Source organism: Microcaecilia unicolor, chromosome 9 (assembly GCF_901765095.1).
Source record: "Microcaecilia unicolor chromosome 9, aMicUni1.1, whole genome shotgun sequence".
Taxonomy (NCBI): domain Eukaryota; kingdom Metazoa; phylum Chordata; class Amphibia; order Gymnophiona; family Siphonopidae; genus Microcaecilia; species Microcaecilia unicolor.
Window position 1 is genome coordinate 227244096 of NC_044039.1, and position 20939 is coordinate 227265034.

The 20939-nt window shown below is 45.0% G+C and overlaps 1 protein-coding gene across 5 annotated transcripts in view; it reads left to right on the top strand.

The window, feature by feature from the left end:
- The window catches only part of ENTPD5 (ectonucleoside triphosphate diphosphohydrolase 5 (inactive)), a 223831-nt gene that overhangs the window by 162776 nt on the left and 40116 nt on the right, over nt 1–20939 (top strand). For 4 of the 5 annotated variants that reach the window (XM_030213808.1, XM_030213810.1, XM_030213807.1 and 1 more), the window contains one exon: nt 17073–17213. The exons of the other annotated variant lie outside the window; for it this stretch is intronic. In XM_030213808.1, coding sequence (XP_030069668.1) covers nt 17073–17213 — 141 coding nt within the window. The remainder of the gene's footprint in view (nt 1–17072; nt 17214–20939) is intronic. 5 annotated transcript variants of the gene reach the window in all.

Genomic DNA, 20939 nt, shown 5'->3' on the forward strand with positions numbered 1-20939 from the left:
GTGCCGGAGCCGGTGATGGGAGGCGGGACTGGTGGTTGGGAGGCGGGAAATACTGCTGCACAGACTTGTACGGTCTGTGCCCTGGGAGGGACGGGTACAGATCAAGGTAAGGTATACACATATGAGTTTATCGTGGGCGGACTGGGTGGACCGTGCAGGTCTTTTTCTACCGTCATCTACTATGTTACTATGTAAGTGATTCACATCTACCTGTTCCACTCCACTCATTATTTTATAGACCTCTATCATATCTCCCCTCAGCCGTCTTTTCTCCAAGTTGAAGAGCCCTAACCGCTTTAGCCTTTCCTCATAGGAAAGTCGTCTCATCCCCTTTATCATTTTTGCCGCCCTTACCTGTAGCTTTTCTAATTCCACTATATCTTTTTTGAGATGCAGCGACCAGAATTGAACACAATATTCAAGGTGCAGTCGCACCATGGAGCGATACAAAGGCATTATAATGTCCTCATTTTTGTTTTCCATTCCTTTCTTAACAATACCTAACATTCTATTTGCTTTCTTAGCCACCGCACAAGCTAATTTGAACATAATCTGCAGTTGTACTACTATAAACAAATCAATAAAAGAGATGCTCTATCATTTTTATATAAATGAAATATCAACCTAGCAGCTATATTTTTTAACATCTGAAGCTTAAGCCTCAATTGTTTTGAAGTACCAGAGTATAAATTATTGCAATATTTTTATAGTATGAATGGATATGCTAAATTGCATACCTGAATAACAGACAAGCAAGCACACATGACTACTCTCAGGGAATCAGAGTGTGAAAGTTTAGATATCACAGAATAGCCGATATTTGCAGAACAGCTGAGGAAAAGGTGAGGACTTTGGTAGGTGGGGTTCCTTTCCTTTTTGTTTTTTCTAAAAGACACCAGAAATCTTAACAGCAGAAAGGTACATAAGTACATAAGTAATGCCACACTGGGAAAAGACCAAGGGTCCATCGAGCCCAGCATCCTATCCACGACATTGGCCAATACAGGCCAAGGGCACCTGGCAAGCTTCCCAAACGTACAAACATTCTATACATGTTATTCCTGGAATTGTGGATTTTTCCCAAGTCCATTTAGTAGCGGTTTATGGACTTGTCCTTTAGGAAACCGTCTAACCCCTTTTTAAACTCTGCCAAGCTAACCGCCTTCACCACATTCTCCAGCAACGAATTCCAGAGTTTAATTACGCGTTGGGTGAAGAAATATTTTCTCCGATTTGTTTTAAATTTACTACACTGTAGTTTAATCGCATGCCCCCTAGTCCTAGTATTTTTGGAAAGCGTAAACAGACGCTTCACATCCACCTGTTCCATTCCACTCATTATTTTATATACCTCTATCATGTCTCCCCTCAGCCGTCTCTTCTCCAAGCTGAAAAGTCCTAGCCTCCTTAGTCGTTCTTTATAGGGAAGTTGTCCCATCCCCGCTATCATTTTAGTCGCCCTTCACTGCACCTTTTCCAGTTCCACTATATCTTTCTTGAGATGCGGCGACCAGAATTGAACACAATACGCAAGGTGCGATCGCACCATGGAGCGATATAACGGCATTATAACATCCTAACACCTGTTTTCTATACCTTTCCTAATAATACCCAACATTCTATTCGCTTTCCTAGCCGCAGCAGCACACTGAGCAGAAGATTTCAGTGTATTATCAACGACGACACCCAAATACCTTTCTTGGTCCGTAACTCCTAACGTGGAACCTTGCATGACGTAGCTATAATTCGGGTTCTTTTTTCCCACATGCATCACCTTGCACTTGCTCACATTAAACGTCATCTGCCATCTAGCCGCCCAGTCTCCCAGTCTCGTAAGGTCCTTCTGTAATTTTTCACAATCCTGTCGCAAGTTAACGACTTTGAATAACTTTGTGTCATTACTACTACTACTATTATTAAGCATTTCTGTAGCGCTACTAGACTTACGCAGCGCTGTACAAATTAACATGAAAAGACAGTCCCTGCTCAACAGAGCTTACAATCTAAATTGGACAGACGAACAGACAGCTAGGGGTGGGGAAATTGCAGTGGTAGGGGTGATAAGTGAGGGTGTTGAGTAAGAGAGTCATGGTTAGGAGTCGAAAGCAGTAGCAAAGAGGTGGGCTTTAAGCCTAGACTTGAAGACAGCCAGAGACTGAGCCTGATGTACTGGCTCAGGGAGTCTATTCCAGGCATAGGGAGCAGCGAGATAGAAGGAACGGAGCCGGGAGTTAGCAGTGGGGGAGAAGGGGGAGGGCAGGAGACATTTACCCAGCGAACGGAGCTCACGGGGAGGAGTGTAGGGAGAGATGAGAGTGGAAAGGTACTAAGGAGCCGCGGAGTAGATTCACTTGTAGGTCAAAAGGAGAAGTTTGAACCGTATGCGAAGCGGATAGGGAGCCAGTGAAGCGACTTGAGGAGAGGGCTAACGTGAGTATAGCGACTCTGGCGGAATATAAGACGCGCAGCAGAGTTTTGGACAGATTGAAGAGGAGATAGATGGCTGAGCGGGAGACCAGCGAGAAGCAAATTGCAGTAGTCTAGGCGAGAGGTGATAAATAAGGGTGTGGGTAAGGGTTTTGGTAGCGTCCTCGGAGAGGAAAGGGCGAATTTTGTTAATATTATAGAGAAAGAAACGACAGGTTTTGGCAATCTGCTGAATATGAGCAGAGAAGGAGAGAGCGGAGTCAAAGATGACTCCAAGGTTGCGCGCAGACGGGATAGGGAGGATGAGAGTGTTATCTACCGAAATAGAGAACGGGGGGAGAGGAGAGGCAGGTTTAGGGGGAAAGAGGAGAAACTCGGTTTTGGTCATGTTTAGTTTCAGGTGGCGGCGAGACATCCAGGCAGCGATGTCAGACAGGCAGGCAGATACTTTGGTCTGGATTTCAGCTGAGATATCCGGTGCGGAGAGGTAGATCTGGGTATCATTACTACTACTTAACATTTCTAAAGCGCTACTAGGGTTACGCAGCACTGTACAGTTTAACATAGAAGGACAGTCCCTGCTCAAGGAGCTTACAATCTAAAGGACAAATGTACAGTCAGTCAAATAGGGGCAAATTTAATTACCTCACTAGTTACTCCCATCTCTAAATCATTTATAAATATATTAAAAAGCAGCGGTCCTAGCACAGACCCCTGAGGAACCCCACTAACTACCCTTCTCCATTGTGAATACTGCCCATTTAACTCCACTCTCTGTTTCCTATCCTTCAACCCATTTTTAATCCACAATAGGACTTTTCCTCCTATCCCATGACCCTCCAATTTCCTCTGTAGCCTTTCATGAGGTACCTTGTCAAACGCCTTTTGAAAATCCAGATACACAATGTCAACCGGCTCCCCTTTGTCCACATGATTGTTTATTCCTTCGAAGAACTGAAGTAAATTGGTCAGGCAAGATTTCCCCACACAAAAGCCGTGCTGACTCGGTCTTAGTAATCCATGTCCTCGGATGTGCTCTGTAATTTTGTTTTTAATAATAGCCTCTACCATTTTCCCCGGCACGGACATCAGACTCACCAGTCTATAATTTCTCGGATCTCCCCTGGAACCTTTTTAAAAAATGGGTGTTACATTGGCCACCCTCCAATCTTCCGGTACCACGCTCGATTTTAAGGATAAATTGCATATCACTAACAGTAGCTCCGCAAGCTCATTTTTCAGTTCTATCAGTACTCTACTACTACTACTTAACATTTCTAGAGCGCTACTAGGGTTACGCAGCGCTGTACAGTTTAACAAAGAAGGACAGTCCCTGCTCAAAAGAGCTTACATAGTAACATAGTAGATGACGGCAGAAAAAGATCTGCACGGTCCATCTAGTCTGCCCAACAAGATAAACTCATATGTGCTACTTCTTTTGTATACCTTTTGTATCTGCCATTTTCAGGACACAGACCGTAGAAGTCTTGCCCAGAACTAGCCCCACCACAAAGGACGAAATGTCAAGTTGAGGCAGTCTAGAATAGAGGTAAAGTGGTTAGGTGCCGAAGGCAACATTGAAGAGGTAGGCTTTGAGTAAGGATTTGAACATGGGCAGGGAGGGGTCTTGGCGTATGGGCTCAGGGAGTTTATTCCAAGCATGCGGTGAGGCGAGCCAGAAAGGGCGGAGCCTGGAGTTGGCGGTGGTGGAGAAGGGTACTGAAAGGAGGGATTTGTCTTGAGAGCGGAGGTTACGGGTAGGAACATAAGGGGAGATGAGTGTAGAGAGGTAAGGAGGGGCTGCAAATCGAGTGCATTTGTAGGTTAGTAAGAGAAGCTTGAACTGTATGCGGTACCTGATCGGAAGCCAGTGAAGTGACTTGAGGAGAGGGGTGATATGAGTATATTGGTCCAGGCAGAAGATAAGACTTGCAGCAGAGTTCTGAACGGACTGAAGGGGGGATAGATGGCTAAGTGGGAGGCCAGTGAGGAGTAGGTTGCAGTAGTCAAGGTGAGAGGTAATGAGAGAGTGGATGAGAGTTCGGGTGGTGTGCACAGAGAGGAAAGGGCGAATTTTGCAAATGTTATAGAGGAAGAAGCGACAGGTCTTGGCTATCTGCTGGATATGCGCAGAGAAGGAGAGGGAGGAGTCGAAGATGACTCCGAGGTTGCGGGCAGATGAGACGGGGACGATGAGGGTGTTATCAACTGAGATGGAGGGTGGAGGGAGAGGAGAAGTGGGTTTGGGAGGGAAGACAATAAGCTCGGTCTTGACCATGTCCAGTTTCAGGTGGCGGTTGGACATCCAGGCAGCAATGTCGGATAAGCAGGCCGATACTTTGGCCTGGGTTTCCGCAGTGATGTCTGGTGTGGAGAGATAAAGCTGGGTGTCGTCAGCATAAAGATGATATTGGAAACCATGAGATGAGATCAGGGAGCCCAGGGAAGAGGTGTAGATTGAGAAGAGAAGGGGTCCAAGGACAGATCCCTGAGGAACTCCAACAGAGAGCAGGATGGGGATGGAGGAAGAGCCATGAGAATGTACTCTGAAGGTACAGTGGGAGAGATAAGAGGAGAACCAGGAGAGGACAGAGCCCTGGAACCCAAATGAGGACAGTGTGGCAAGAAGTAATTTGTGATTGACAGTGTCAAAAGCGGCGGATAGGTCGAGGATGATGATGATGGAGTAGTGACCTTTGGATTTGGCAAGGAACAGGTCATTGCAGACTTTAGATAGTGCAGTTTCTGTCGAGTGTAGGGGGCGAAAGCCGGATTGAAGCGGATCGAGGATGGCATGAGAGGAGAGAAAATCAAGGCAACGGCTGTGAACGGCGTGTTGAAGTATCTTGGAGAGGAAGGGTAGGAGGGAGATGGGGCGGTAGTTGGAGGGACAAGTAGGGTCAAGTGATGGTTTTTTGAGGAGTGGTGTGACAACAGCATGCTTGAAGGTGTCAGGGACAGTTGCAGTGGAGAGAGAGGTTGAGGATATAACAGATGGGGGGGGTGATAGTAGGAGAGATGGTGTTAAGTAAGCTGCTGGGGATGGGGTCAGAGGGACAGGTGGTGCATTTCGAGGAGGAAAGAAGGTGGGCCGTTTCCTCTTCAGTGATGTCAGGAAAAGAGGAGAAGGAGGCCTGGGTTGGTTGATTGAGGGAGTGGATTATAGGGTGAAGAGGAGGAGAAGGTTTGGTGGTGAATTCAAGGTTGATCTTCTGCACCTTGTTGTGGAAGTAGTCAGCCAGTGATTGAGGAGAGAATGGGGGGGGGGGGGAGCGGGGGGCACTTTGAGGAGGGAGTTAAGGGTGACGAAGAGACGACTAGGGTTAGAGCTGAGGGAATTAGTCAATTGGGTGTAATAGTCCTGTTTGGCGAGAAATAGGGAGGACTGGAAGGAGGATAGCATGAATTTGTAATGAATGAAATCAGTATGGGTGTGAGATTTCCTCCAGAGGCGTTCAGCCGATCGGGCGCAGGAGTGAAGGTATCTGGTGCAAGGGGTCAGCCAGGGCTGGGGATTAGTACGCCTTGTGGGACGGGAGATAGATGGTGCAAGGGTGTCCAGAGCAGAGGAGAAAGTGGCATTGTAAGTGGAGATGGCTTTATCGACAGACTCGGAGAACATGATGGAAGGGAGGAGATTAGAAATACTAGAGGATAAGGTGGGAGGGTTGACAGCCTAGAGATTCCTGGAAGTAGTGGTTAGTATAGAGCGGGACTGAGGGGGAGGGTGATGAAGTGTGAAGGTGATCAGGTGATGGTCAGAGAGAGGAAGAGCTGAGGTGCAGAAATTGGAGGGGGAGCAGGTAGAGGAGAGGATGAGGTCAAGACAGTGGCCAGATTGGTGAGTTGGGGTGGTGGAGCTGAGTTGGAGGTTGAAGGAGGAGGTTAGAGTGAGAAACTGAGAAGCGTTATCACTGAGATGGGTTATCAGTGTGTATGTTAAAGTCTCCAAGAATGAGGGATGGGGATGAGGGCTCAAGAAAAACGGAGAGCCAGGCATCGAAGTCGGTAAGGAAGGAAGAGAGGGACTTATCAGGGGGGCGGTAAATGACTGCAACTCTGAGTGGTAGCGGGTAGAATAGAAGGATGGAGTGAACTTCAAAGGATGAAAAGCAGTGAGACTGCAGTAGGAGGTGAGGTTGAAAACTGCAGGAGGGTGAAAGTAGTAACCCGCCGCCGCCACCGTGGCCAGTTGGGCGGGGAGAATGGGAGAAAAGATAACCTCCATGGCAAAGGGCTGCAACTGAGGCAGAGTCATCAGGGGTGAGCCAGGTTTCAGTTATGGCGAGCAGTTGAAGGGAACGGGAGATGAAGAGATCATGGGTGAAGGAAAGTTTGTTGCAGACCGAGCGGGCATTCCACAGGACACACGAGAAGGGGGGGAGGAGGGGAATAGAGATGAGATTGGAGATATCACGGAAACGTTTGCATGGATAGGACGAGGACAGGTGTGGGGGACCTGGATTGGGATTGATGTCTCCGGCGGATAGCAGGAGAAGGGACAGGAGGGTGCGGAGGAGGGTGGGGGAGGTAGGGTGACGAAGACGGGATGAGCTTAGTAGGAATGGGGATGGACTAATGGCAGGAAGGAAGTGTTGAAGGTTGAAGGCTAGGAGGGGGGGGGAATATAAAGCACTGAATGATGAGGTAAATAGGCATCGCAGGGAATTGAGTCAAATAAAATAAACATTCCACATGAAACAGCATGGAATCATGGATAGGAGTATTCTTGTCCGCCGGAATAGAACGAACAAACAGATTAAGAAATGTTTACAGAGATTAGGAAAGCTGACAAATTGGGCAATTCTATAATAATGGGTGATTTCATTTACCGATATCAATATTGGAATAAGTAGAATATAAATCAACTATTATAAAAAAAAAAAAATTTTACCCTGTAAACCCCAGTATTGGAGGTGTAAAGTCACAATTCTACATGAATATAATTGTGGAGAAAAAAAAGACTTCAGAAACCATGGAGTTGTCTCTTTAAAGGCAAACCTTTCAATATCCAGAGAGCTCCTCTTCAATCACTAGTCTTCACAAAAAAAAACTCCACACTTCTTATTCATGAATCACATGTAAATACACCTTTCACAATACCTTATGGTAGAGGCTCATTCAAACCGCCATTCCTCCGGTGAAGCAAACATTAAATCATTACTTAGCTTGGATAGTAGTGGTGCAGTAAATGCGAATTATTCTCAACAGCATACGTTAACCATAATGCCCAACAGGAGAACCCTGTTTCGCCACCATCGGGCTGTTTCAAGGGCTAAACATTGCATCCATAATTTTTATCCACAGCTACAAACAATCACCACGCTTCTGAAGCGAACAGATTACGGAGCACTGTATCTTGAGAGCCGGACACCACGGACCCTGAGGAAGGATTCGAAACTTGGGCCGAAGTCGGGCCGTGGAAGGTGTCTAAAAGGCTGTTGAGTAAAAAAGATAAGTGCATACGATCCGTAGTGTAAATATATAGACGGTTCATTTGTTTAAGTATTTGAGCAGAAGCCATACTTTTGAAATAATGAAAGGAGGTTTTTACCCATGATGATTTAAGGGACCTCCCTAATGCTGGATATTCCGACGACGGAGTGTTCCCTTATAATTTGAGGGGTTTTTTCTCCTCCTATTTAAAATTATCTTGATACATTAGAAATATCTAGGGATATTTGTAAAGCTATATGGGTAAATGTTATATCAGGGAGTGCCAGGGAGATAAAATTTCTAGATGTAATAAATGACTGCTTCTTGGAGCAACTCATCCAGGAACTGACAAGAGGGGGAGCCATTTTGGATCTGGTCCTTGGTGGCGTGTATGACATAGTGCGAGAGCTGTCAGTGTTGGGTTCCCTGGGAAGCAGTGATCATAACATGATCAAGTTTGAACTACTATCTGGGATGAACCTGAAAAGGAAATCTATTGTAGCTGCATTTAATTTTCAAAAGGGTGACTATAATAAAATTAGGAAAATGTTTAAAAAGAAACTAAAAGGATCAGCTGCTAAGGTTAGGACACTAAATCAGGTGTGGACATTATTCAAAAATACCTTCTTGAAAGCCCAAACCAGATGCATTCCAGAGATTTGCAAAGGTGGAAAGAAGAGAATATGACAGCCAGCATGTTTAAAAGGGAAGTAAAAGAGGCTATTACAGCCAATACATTGTCCTTCAAAGAATGGCAAAAGAACCCAAATGACAAAAATAAGAAGCAACATAAGCACTGGCAAGTCATATGGAAAGCATTAATAAAGAAGGTTAAAAGAGAATATGAAGAGAAACTTGCCACAGAGGCTAAAACTCACAATAACAACTTTTTCAGGTACATCAGAAGCAGAAATCCTTCAAGAAAATCCATGGAACCATTAGATCATGAAGGAGTAAAAGAGGCACTCAGGAAGGACGAGGCCATGAATTCTTTGCTTCTGTCCTTACAGAAGAAGATGTAAGAGATCTGCCTGTACCGGAAATGGTTTTCAAGGGTGATGATGCAGAGGAACTGAAAGAAATCTCGGTGAACCTGGAAGATGTACTGAGCCAAATTGACAAATTAAAGAGTAGTAAATCACCTGGATCAGATGGCATACATCCAAGGGTACTCAAAGCATGAAATTGCTGATCTGCTGTTAGTAATATATAACCTGTCTTTAAAATCGTCTGTAGTACCTGAAGATTGGAGGGTGGCCAACGTGATGCCATTTTTAGAAAGGGTTCTAGGGGTGATCTGGGAAATTACAGACCGTTAAGCCTGACATCAGTGCTGGGCAAAATAGTGAAAACTATTATACAAAATAAAATTGCAGAACACATAGACAAACATGGTTTAATGGGACAGAGTCAGCATGGGTTCAGCCAAGGGAAGTCATGCCTCCCCAATTTGCTTAATTTCTTTGAAGGTATGGATAAAGATGAACCGGTTGATGTAGTTTATGTAGATTTTCAGAAAGCTTTTGATAAAGTTCCTCATGAGAGACTCCTGAGAAAATTAGAGTCATGGGGTAGGGCAGTGTTCTAGTGTGGATTAGGAATTGGTTATTGGACAAAAAACAGAGGGTAGGGTTAAATGGTCATCTCTGTCAATCGAGGAGGGTGGAGTGCCACAGGGATCAGTACTGGGACTAGTGCTATTTAACATATTTATAAATTATATGGAAATCAGAGCGACGAGTGAGTTAAATTTGCAGATGAGACAAAATTATTCAAGATTGTTAAAAAACGTGCGGACTGTGAAATATTGCAGGAAGACCTTAGGAAATTGGAAGACTGGGAATCAAAATGGCAGATGAAATTTAATGTGGACAAATGCAAAGTGATACACATTGGAAAGAATAATCCAAATCATAGATACCTGATGCTAGAGTCCACCTTGGGGGTCAGCACTCAAGAAAAAGATCTAGGTGTGCATTTCCTATCTCTGCCTCTGAGACAGGAGTAGCCTTCTGGAGGTCTCCTGGAGGGGTGGACCCATGCCCCCCAGGCAGAATTCCAGGCAAGAAAAACTCTGGCTACTAAATAAGTATTAGACATAATAAATGTTTATTCAAATTGTCAAAGAAGCCAATCAGTAATTATTGAAATAGTAAAAAATAAACTCCCAATACAATATAATATGTAGCAAATAAAAACAGAGTTTTCCCTGGGAGCTGTCAATATGTCCACCTGCTAGTGGACACACTGAGGCTCGCCACCCTCAGTTTTCTTTCCTCTTAAATAGTTTTTCTTCCTTTCTTCATTATCTTGATTATAATTACCCTTCCTACCTAATGAATATGCTTCTTTCCAGAATATTCTGTTTCCTGTTATGATGAATCCAGTTTCCTCACGTTACTACTACTACTACTACTACTATTTAGCATTTCTATAGCGCTACAAGGTGTACGCAGCGCTGCACAAACATAGAAGAAAGACAGTCCCTGCTCAAAGAGCTTACAATCTAATAGACAAAAAAAATAAAATAAAATAAAGTAAGCAAATCAATTAATGTGAACGGGAAGGAAGAGAGGAGGGTAGGTGGAGGCGAGTGGTTACAAGTGGTTACGAGTCAAAAGCAATGTTAAAGAGGTGGGCTTTCAGTCTAGATTTAAAGGTGGCCACGGATGGGGCAAGACGTTCCATCAAATTCTATAATATATTCCCTTAAATTGACAGAGCCTGTCATGTACATAAGCATAAGTTTTCATTAGATAATGGGTAAAGTTACCATGTTACTACCCCCACCCTCTTGCTAAGGCTACAGTTTTACCTACACCTACTTACTTCTCTGGATACTGCAGATGTCCTTAGTCAAAGGAGTCTCTGGCTCTTAGTTGCTGACCAGCAACTTATCACAAGTTAGCATAGGTTAGCATAGGCCAAATGTCAAACCACAGCCTTAGAAAGGTATTTTTCAGAAAAAGCACATTTATAGCTCTCTTGCAACTCTTAAGTCTGCTCCCAGCAAAATAGCTATATTAAAATAAAACCTAGAAATATGTGTGGTTTGCACCTCTTCATGGCCTCTATGATATACAGGTGTCGTTGTAGATAATACACTGAAATCTTCAGCTCAGTGTGCAGCGGTGGCCAAGAAAGCAAATAGGATACTAGGAATTATTAGGAAAGGAATGGTGAAAAAGACTGAAAATACTATAATGCCTCTGTATTGCTCCATGGTGTGACCGCATCTTGAGTTTTGCATTCAGTTCTGGTCACTGTATCTCAGAAAAGATATAGTGGAATTAGAAAAGGTTCAAAGAAGAGTGACCAAAATGATAAAGGGGATGGAACTCCTCTCTTATGAGGAAAGGCTAAAGAGATTAGGGTTCTTCAGCTTGGAAAAAAGACGGATGAGCGGAGATATGATTGAGGTCTACAAAATCCTGAGGGGTGTAGAATGAGTAGAAGCAGTGCATTTTGTCTAGCAAAAAAGGTGCCGGTACTCAAATGCCAGGCCACCCTTCAGGGGTGGAGTGATCATTGAGGGACTCACCCCACAATAGCCAGGACCCCTGAAACCAGTCATAGAATCTATGACAAGGCAGAATTTGTATGTAGAACCTGAGCTCTTTCATTAAAATATGAGAACCATGGGTCAAGTTTAGCAGACAGTGGAAAAGGTGCCGGTACTCAGTACCCCCATGTACCCCATCAAAAAAAGCCCTGAGTAGAAGTAAATCAGTTTTTTACTCATTCCAAAAGTACAAAGACTAGGAGAAACCCAATGAAATTACATGGAAATACAGTATGCTGCGCTGCATTTTCGTGAGTACAGGAAGTTCTCAAAGTTAAAGCGGTACTGCTCCTTAAGAAGCTGTTGGCGAAACGGGAGCTCACTGTAGGGCGTACCGGGAGTCCTGTATGGAAAGCAGCAGAAGATAAGTGTACCTTTTTAAGTGGATTATAATAAAGTGACACTATTAAGGACTGAAAAAAGTTTCAAAAAAGTTATAAAAATGGATGTAGAGGTTTTTGGCTAATGAGGATGCTCGTGGTAGGCTAAATATACGGAGAAATTACAGCCGCCATTACGAGTCAGTGAGCCTATGAATTTAAAGAATCGGCTCACTGAGTGTCTGAAGCCTTTTCCTCTGTGATTAGAAATTAGAGGGAAATTGTCTTGCTACTTGATGATAGTTTGGTAAAAGAAAGTGTGAGCAAGCTCCATATTTATCATTAATGGAAATACAGTGCAATCCGCTTAAGTGCAAGGGTCTGGTACCAAAGAAATACATGCAGTTAACCGGAGCGTGCACTTAACCATTGTGACCCAAAGAAGCTTGACATCTGATAAACATATGTACAGTACTGTTTATTAAACGTACAGTATACAGTCTCCGTTAACTAACGTTAGGCTTACTTGAAGTAATCAGTCATAGTCCTCTGTACACTCTTATGTCTGTGAGTTCCATAGACAACGTCTGCCAGACGGTAAAAACTGTCATAGCACTGACATCCAGTGGCATCCAGATAGGCCCGCACGGTGTTGAGATTCTCCAGCGCTCTTGCAAAAGTGATAGGAGGTTGTTGAATTTCGTCAGCATGTGCCTCGCTGCTCATTTCATTATCTGTTTCATCATCAGCTGTTGCCTGTGTGTAGGCGCATATCTGGACATCACTGCTGTCATCAGCTGTTTGTAGATCGTAATCAACAGCTACGTAGTGATGAAACTCCTCTTCAGTAACACCGGCTGGGATGTCAATAGCCTGTTCATCTGACACGTTTGCGACAGCTGCATCTGTTTCGTACCTCTCCACATCCCTAACAAAGCTTGCCCGCTTGTAGCAGTTCACAATGGTTGCCTGTGTAACATGATTCCAGGCTTCTTTCTGCATATGTAGGGAATCCAACAGTGATAGATTACGAGCTAGTTCCAGGGGAGATCCGGGAAATTATAGACCGGTGAGTCTGACGTCGGTGCCGGGGAAAATGGCAGAGGCTATTATTAAAAACAAAATTACAGAGCACATCATGGATTACTGAGACCAAGTCAGCACGACTTTAGTGTGGGGAAATCTTGCCTGACCAATTTACTTCAATTCTTTGAAGGAATAAACAAACGTGGACAAAGAGGAGCCGGTTGATATTGTGTATCTGGATTTTCAAAAGGCGTTTGACAAGGTACGTCACGAAAGGCTACAGTGGAAATTGGAGGTCATGGGATAGGAGGTAATGTCCTATTAGGGATTAAAAACTGGTTGAAGGATAGGGGTTAAATGGGCAGTATTCACAATGGAGAAGGGTAGTTAGTGGGGTTCCTCAGGGGTCTGTGCTAGGACCGCTGCTCTTTAATATATTTATAAATGATTTAGAGATGGGAGTAACTAGCGAGGTAATTAAATTTGCTGATGACACAAAGTTATTAAAAGTCGTTAATTCACGAGAGGATTGTGAAAAATTACAGAAGGACCTTACGAGACTGGGAGACTAGGCAGCTAAATGGTAGATGACGTTTAATGTGAGCAAGTGTAAGGTGATGCATGTGGGGAAAAAGAACCCGAATTATAGCTACGTCATGCAAGGTTTCACGTTAGAAGTTACGGACCAAGAAAGGTATCTGGGTGTCATCGTTGATAATACACTGAAACCTTCTGCTCGGTGTGCTGCTGCGGCTAGGAAAGCGAATAGAATGTTGGGTATTATTAGGAAAGGTATACAAAACAGGTGTGAGGATGTTATAATGCCGTTGTATCGTTCCATGGTGTGACCGCACCTTGAGTATTGTGTCCAATTCTGGTCGCTGCATCTCAAGAAAGATATAGTGGAATTGGAAAAGGTGCAGTGAAGGGCGACGAAAATGATAGCGGGGATGGGACAACTTCCCTATGAAGAAAGACTAAGGAGGCTAGGGCTTTTCAGCTTGGAGAAGAGACGGCTGAGGGGAGACATGATAGAGGTATATAAAATAATGAGTGGAGTGGAACAGGTGGACGTGAAGCATCTGTTCACGCTTTCCAAAAATAGTAGGACTAGGGGGCATGCGGTGAAACTACAGTGTAGTACATTTAAAACAAATAGGAGAAAATTTTTCTTCACCCAACGCGTAATTAGACGCTGGAATTCGTTGTCGGAGAATGTGGTGAAGGCGGTTAACTTGGCAGAGTTTAAAAAGGGGTTAGACGGTTTCCTAAAGGACAAGTCCATAGACCGCTACTAAATGGACTTGGGGAAAAATCCACAATTTCGGGAATAACATGTATAGAATGTTTGTACATTTGGGAAGCTGCCAGGTGCCCTTGACCTGGATTAGCCGCTGTCGAGGACAGGATGCTGGGTTTGATGGGCCTTTGGTCTTTTCCCAGTATGGCATTACTTATGTACTTATGTACGTTTATCCTTGCCAGTCCGGTCATCCATAACGCTCATCAGATGACGTAGCACAAGAGCCCGATAATGTTGTTTGAAATTGGCTATTATGCCCTGATCCATAGGTTGGATCAGAGAGGTAGTGTTTGGTGGCAGAAAGACCACCTTGACGTTAGACAGCCTGACATCATCACTGTGTGCAGCACAATTATCACAAAGAAACAAAATCTGACGCTTTTGTGCCCGCATTCTAGTGTCTAACTTCTTTAGCCACTGCTTCCAAATTTCCCCAGTCATCCATGAATTTGCGTTAGCCTCGTATGACACAGGAAGTCGCTTAACATTCTTGAAGCAATGGGGCTGTTTGCTCTTTCCAATGACGAGTGGTTCCAGCTTCTCACTCCCATCCATATTGCAGCAAAGGAGGATCGTCAGGCAGTCCTTCAATGTTTTACCTCCTGTAGTTTCGGCTTGTTTGAATGCAAGTGTTCCATCAGGAATCGCTCGCCAGTAGAGACCATTTTCGTCAGCATTGAAAATGTCACGAGGTGCAAACTTGTTCAAGATGGTAGGAAGAACTGAAACAACCCAATTTTCAGCACCATAGTCATCAGCGTCTTGTTTTTCACAATGCTGTTTCTTGAACTTTATGTTGTTCCTCTCCTTCCATCTTTCCCACCATCTAACAGTGGCTTTGAATTCAGTTAGTCCAAGATTTTCAGCTAGCTGATTAGCTTTCTCCATAAGCAGTGGACCACTGACAGGAAACTGTCTGTTCCTGACTTGAGAAAACCACCAAAGAAGAGCATCTTCTACCTCCTCAGCTTTTCCCGCCCGTTTTCGTTTCTGGTGTGGATTTGTATTGTTTTGCCAGTCTTCCAGAAGCTGGTCTTTCTGCTTCAAGATACGTGAAATTTGACTGGGATTGAGACCATATTCTTTAGCAATAGATGCTTGACTTTGTTTTCTAATTTTTTAAGAACTTCTATTCGTTCAGCCAGTGTTAAAGTCTTACAGTTGCGCGATGATGACGATGACGACGACTCCAGTGTACACTCTAACAACATTCTTTCGCTTATTCTGCCTGTGGCAGTTAAAGGGGCGGTAAATCTGAAATCTCATTGGTTGTCACGCACCAATCGGCTTCCATATTCCATGCGCGCGCTTATGTGGAGTCATTCCTGCAGAAGAGCGGTCTTAAACTATGTATATAAGCGAATCTTGCACTTATCGGTGGTGCGCTAAACTGAAGTTTGTCCCCATAGAAATTGATGGCGTCAAAAACGGTATGCGCTTATCCAACTTAAATGGAGTGCACTGTACTTTTAAAACCAATAGGAGGAAATATTTTTTCACCCAATGAATAGTTAATCTCTGGAACTCTCTGCTGGAGGATGTGGTAACAGAGTTTAGCATATCTGGGTTTAAAAAAGTTTGAAAAAGTCCATAGTTTGCTATTGAGACAGACACCGAAAAGAAACTGCTTGCCCTAGGATTGGTAGCATAGAATGTTGCTGCTAATTGGGTTTCTGCCAGGTACTTGTGACCTGGTTTGGCCACTGTTTGGAAACAGTATGCTGGGCTAGATGGACCATTGGTCTGATCCAGTATGGCTACTCTTATGTTCATCTCCAGATCATTTATAAATATGTTAAAAAGCAGCAGTCCCAGCACAGACCCCTGAGGAACCCCAGTATCTACCCTTCTCCATTGAGAATACCGACCATTTAACACTACTCTCTGTTTTCTATCTTTTAACCAGTTTTTAATCTACAATAGAACACTACCTCTTATCCCATGAGTCTCTAATTTCCTCTGGAGTCTTTCATGAGTTACACTGTCAAATGCCTTTTGAAAATCTAGATATACAATATCAACCAGCTCACCTTTATCCACATTTTTGTTCACCTTTCAAAGAAATGTATTAGATTAGTGAGCAAGATTTCCCTTCATTAAATGCATTTTGGCTTTGTCTCATTAATCCATGCTTTTGAATAAACTCTGTAATTTTGTTCTTTAGAATAGTCTCTACCCTTTTGCATGGCACCAACGTCAAGTCTATAATTTCCCAGATCACCTCTGGAATGTTTTTTAAAAAATTGGCGTTACATTGGCCACCCTCCAATCTTCCGTTACCATGCTTGATTTTAAAAATGTATTACTAACAATAGTTCTGCAAGTTCATTTTTCAATTCTGTCAGTACTCTGGGATGAATACCATCCAGTCCAGGTGATTTGCTACTCTTCAGTTTGTCAAATTGAGCCATTACATCTTCCAGGTTTATAGAGGTTTCATTCAGTTTCTCTGACTCGTCAGCTTTGAATACCATTTCTGGCACCCGTATTTCTTCCAAATTTTCCTCGGTGAAGACGCAAAGAATGAATTTAATCTCTCTGCTATGTCTTTCTGTTCCCTGAGTGGCCCTTTAACCCCTTGGTCATGTAGTGCTCCAATTCTTTTGCTGGCTTCTTGCTTTTAATACCTAAACAAAGGTTTTTACTATGTGTTTTTGCCTCCAATGCAAAGTTCCTCTTTGCCTTCCTTATTGCATTTGATTTGCTGTTCCTCATGCTGTACATTCTGGGTTAGCCATTTTGTTAGCAAACTGCATGTTTCATGCTTTTTGGGGGAAATTTTGAATATTTTGCTACCACTTGTGTATTTTTTCTTCTTGTTCTCCCTCCATTGCTGTATAATTGGCCAGACTAGGTGTGTTGTGCAGTCGTCATAGGCTGTAACAATTTCTGTTTTCTTGTTTCTTTTGCCTTTACTCTGATTCCTTCCCTCTCCACCCATGGAATCTCATTACTTTTTCCTACTTCTGTACATGTCCCCCCCTCCCCCCACCCACAGGGGAGTCTGGATTCAAGTCTTGTTATGCTGAAGTATTGAGAATCGTAGCAGGGAAACTTCACCAGGTGGATGAGATCAAAGGAAGCACTTTCTATGCATTTTCTTATTATTATGATCGAGCTGCTGACACAAATCTGATAGGTAAGGTGCAAGAATAATATTATAGCAATATTAGTAGAATTTATTACACTCCTCTAATTCTTTCAATTTAACCTATAAGCAGTAAAGAGTTCTATTACTTCATCAAATGTTTGGCATGAAAGCATCATGACAGAAGGTAGCATTAATCGCAGTTAGTCTATAAACAAAGCAATGTACATAAATGAAATCCTTATTCTAAATGGGGACTAGCCCTTGAATCTGAATCTGTACCTCTTTCTCTGTATTGTGCCTAACCCAGACTTCTACATAGAGCAGGCCTGAAGGAGGGAGATATACAGGACAGAGGCACAAGGCTACTACTTTTACCCTAACTCCCAGAAAGTGAAAAGATCATTTATTTCCTAACATTTTTATCTCCAGGAAAGTTACCAACCACTTACTACCTTCCCTAGCTATGGAGAAACGTAGCAGAGCAGAAGCCTCCAACTGCAGTTGTCTGCGCCCTAATAGAGAAGGCTGAGTAGGACACTGGAGCTTTCAGTCACCTGTGTGTCCCCTCCCCATGAGGAAAGCCAGAGAAGACATTGGAGCCTAGGCAGAGTAGCTTTCAGTCACCTGTGTGTCCCCTTCCTATGAGGAAAGCCAAAGAAGACATTGGAGCCGAGGCAGAGTAGCTTTCAGTCACCTGTGTGTCCCCTTCCTATGAGGAAAGCCAAAGAAGACATTGGAGCCGAGGCAGAGTAGCTTTCAGTCACCTGTGTGTCCCCTTCCTATGAGGAAAGCCAGAGAAGACGTTGGAGCCTAGGCAGAGTAGCTTTCGGTCACCTGTGTGTCCCCTTCCTATGAGGAAAGCCAAAGAAGACATTGGAGCCGAGGCAGAGTAGCTTTCAGTCACCTGTGTGTCCCCTTCCTATGAGGAAAGCCAGAGAAGACGTTGGAGCCTAGGCAGAGTAGCTTTCGGTCACCTGTGTGTCCCCTTCCTATGAGGAAAGCCAAAGAAGACATTGGAGCCGAGGCAGAGTAGCTTTCAGTCACCTGTGTGTCCCCTTCCTATGAGGAAAGCCAGAGAAGACGTTGGAGCCTAGGCAGAGTAGCTTTCGGTCACCTGTGCGTCCCCTTCCTATGAGGAAAGCCAGAGAAGACGTTGGAGCCTAGGCAGAGTAGCTTTCAGTCACCTGTGTGTCCCCTTCCTATGAGGAAAGCCAGAGAAGACGTTGGAGCCTAGGCAGAGTAGCTTTCGGTCACCTGTGTGTCCCCTTCCTATGAGGAAAGCCAGAGAAGACGTTGGAGCCTAGGCAGAGTAGCTTTCAGTCACCTGTGTGTCCCCTTCCTATGAGGAAAGCCAAAGAAGACATTGGAGCCGAGGCAGAGTAGCTTTCAGTCACCTGTGTGTCCCCTTCCTATGAGGAAAGCCAGAGAAGACGTTGGAGCCTAGGCAGAGTAGCTTTCGGTCACCTGTGTGTCCCCTTCCTATGAGGAAAGCCAGAGAAGACGTTGGAGCCTAGGCAGAGTAGCTTTCAGTCACCTGTGTGTCCCCTTCCTATGAGGAAAGCCAGAGAAGATGTTGGAGCCTAGGCAGAGTAGCTTTCAGTCACCTGTGTGTCCCCTTCCTATGAGGAAAGCCAGAGAAGACGTTGGAGCCTAGGCAGAGTAGCTTTCGGTCACCTGTGTGTCCCCTTCCTATGAGGAAAGCCAAAGAAGACATTGGAGCCGAGGCAGAGTAGCTTTCAGTCACCTGTGTGTCCCCTTCCTATGAGGAAAGCCAGAGAAGACGTTGGAGCCTAGGCAGAGTAGCTTTCGGTCACCTGTGTGTCCCCTTCCTATGAGGAAAGCCAGAGAAGACATTGGAGCCTAGGCAGAGTAGCTTTCGGTCACCTGTGTGTCCCCTTCCTATGAGGAAAGCCAGAGAAGACGTTGGAGCCTAGGCAGAGTAGCTTTCGGTCACCTGTGTGTCCCCTTCCTATGAGGAAAGCCAGAGAAGACGTTGGAGCCTAGGCAGAGTAGCTTTCGGTCACCTGTGTGTCCCCTTCCTATGAGGAAAGCCAAAGAAGACATTGGAGCCGAGGCAGAGTAGCTTTCAGTCACCTGTGTGTCCCTTTCCTATGAGGAAAGCCAGAGAAGACGTTGGAGCCTAGGCAGAGTAGCTTTCGGTCACCTGTGTGTCCCCTTCCTATGAGGAAAGCCAGAGAAGACGTTGGAGCCTAGGCAGAGTAGCTTTCGGTCACCTGTGTGTCCCCTTCCTATGAGGAAAGCCAGAGAAGACGTTGGAGCCTAGGCAGAGTAGCTTTCGGTCACCTGTGTGTCCCCTTCCTATGAGGAAAGCCAAAGAAGACATTGGAGCCGAGGCAGAGTAGCTTTCAGTCACCTGTGTGTCCCCTTCCTATGAGGAAAGCCAGAGAAGACGTTGGAGCCTAGGCAGAGTAGCTTTCGGTCACCTGTGTGTCCCCTTCCTATGAGGAAAGCCAAAGAAGACATTGGAGCCTAGGCAGAGTAGCTTTCGGTCACCTGTGTGTCCCCTTCCTATGAGGAAAGCCAGAGAAGACGTTGGAGCCTAGGCAGAGTAGCTTTCGGTCACCTGTGTGTCCCCTTCCTATGAGGAAAGCCAAAGAAGACATTGGAGCCGAGGCAGAGTAGCTTTCAGTCACCTGTGTGTCCCCTTCCTATGAGGAAAGCCAGAGAAGACGTTGGAGCCTAGGCAGAGTAGCTTTCAGTCACCTGTGTGTCCCCTTCCTATGAGGAAAGCCAGAGAAGACATTGGAGCCTAGGCAGAGTAGCTTTCGGTCACCTGTGTGTCCCCTTCCTATGAGGAAAGCCAAAGAAGACATTGGAGCCGAGGCAGAGTAGCTTTCAGTCACCTGTGTGTCCCCTTCCTATGAGGAAAGCCAGAGAAGACGTTGGAGCCTAGGCAGAGTAGCTTTCGGTCACCTGTGTGTCCCCTTCCTATGAGGAAAGCCAAAGAAGACATTGGAGCCGAGGCAGAGTAGCTTTCAGTCACCTGTGTGTCCCCTTCCTATGAGGAAAGCCAGAGAAGACGTTGGAGCCTAGGCAGAGTAGCTTTCGGTCACCTGTGTGTCCCCTTCCTATGAGGAAAGCCAAAGAAGACATTGGAGCCGAGGCAGAGTAGCTTTCGGTCACCTGTGTGTCCCCTTCCTATGAGGAAAGCCAGAGAAGACGTTGGAGCCTAGGCAGAGTAGCTTTCGGTCACCTGTGTGTCCCCTTCCTATGAGGAAAGCCAGAGAAGACGTTGGAGCCTAGGCAGAGTAGCTTTCAGTCACCTGTGTGTCCCCTTCCTATGAGGAAAGCCAGAGAAGATATTGGAGCCTAGGCAGAGTAGCTTTCGGTCACCTGTGTGTCCCCTTCCTATGAGGAAAGTCAGAGAAGACATTGGAGCCGAGGCAGAGTAGCTTTCAGTCACCTGTGTGTCCCCTTCCTATGAGGAAAGCCAGAGAAGACATTGGAGCCTAGGCAGAGTAGCTTTCGGTCACCTGTGTGTCCCCTTCCTATGAGGAAAGCCAGAGAAGACGTTGGAGCCTAGGCAGCGTAGCTTTCGGTCACCTGTGTGTCCCCTTCCTATGAGGAAAGCCAGAGAAGACATTGGAGCCTAGGCAGAGTAGCTTTCGGTCACCTGTGTGTCCCCTTCCTATGAGGAAAGCCAGAGAAGACGTTGGAGCCTAGGCAGAGTAGCTTTCGGTCACCTGTGTGTCCCCTTCCTATGAGGAAAGCCAGAGAAGACATTGGAGCCTAGGCAGAGTAGCTTTCGGTCAC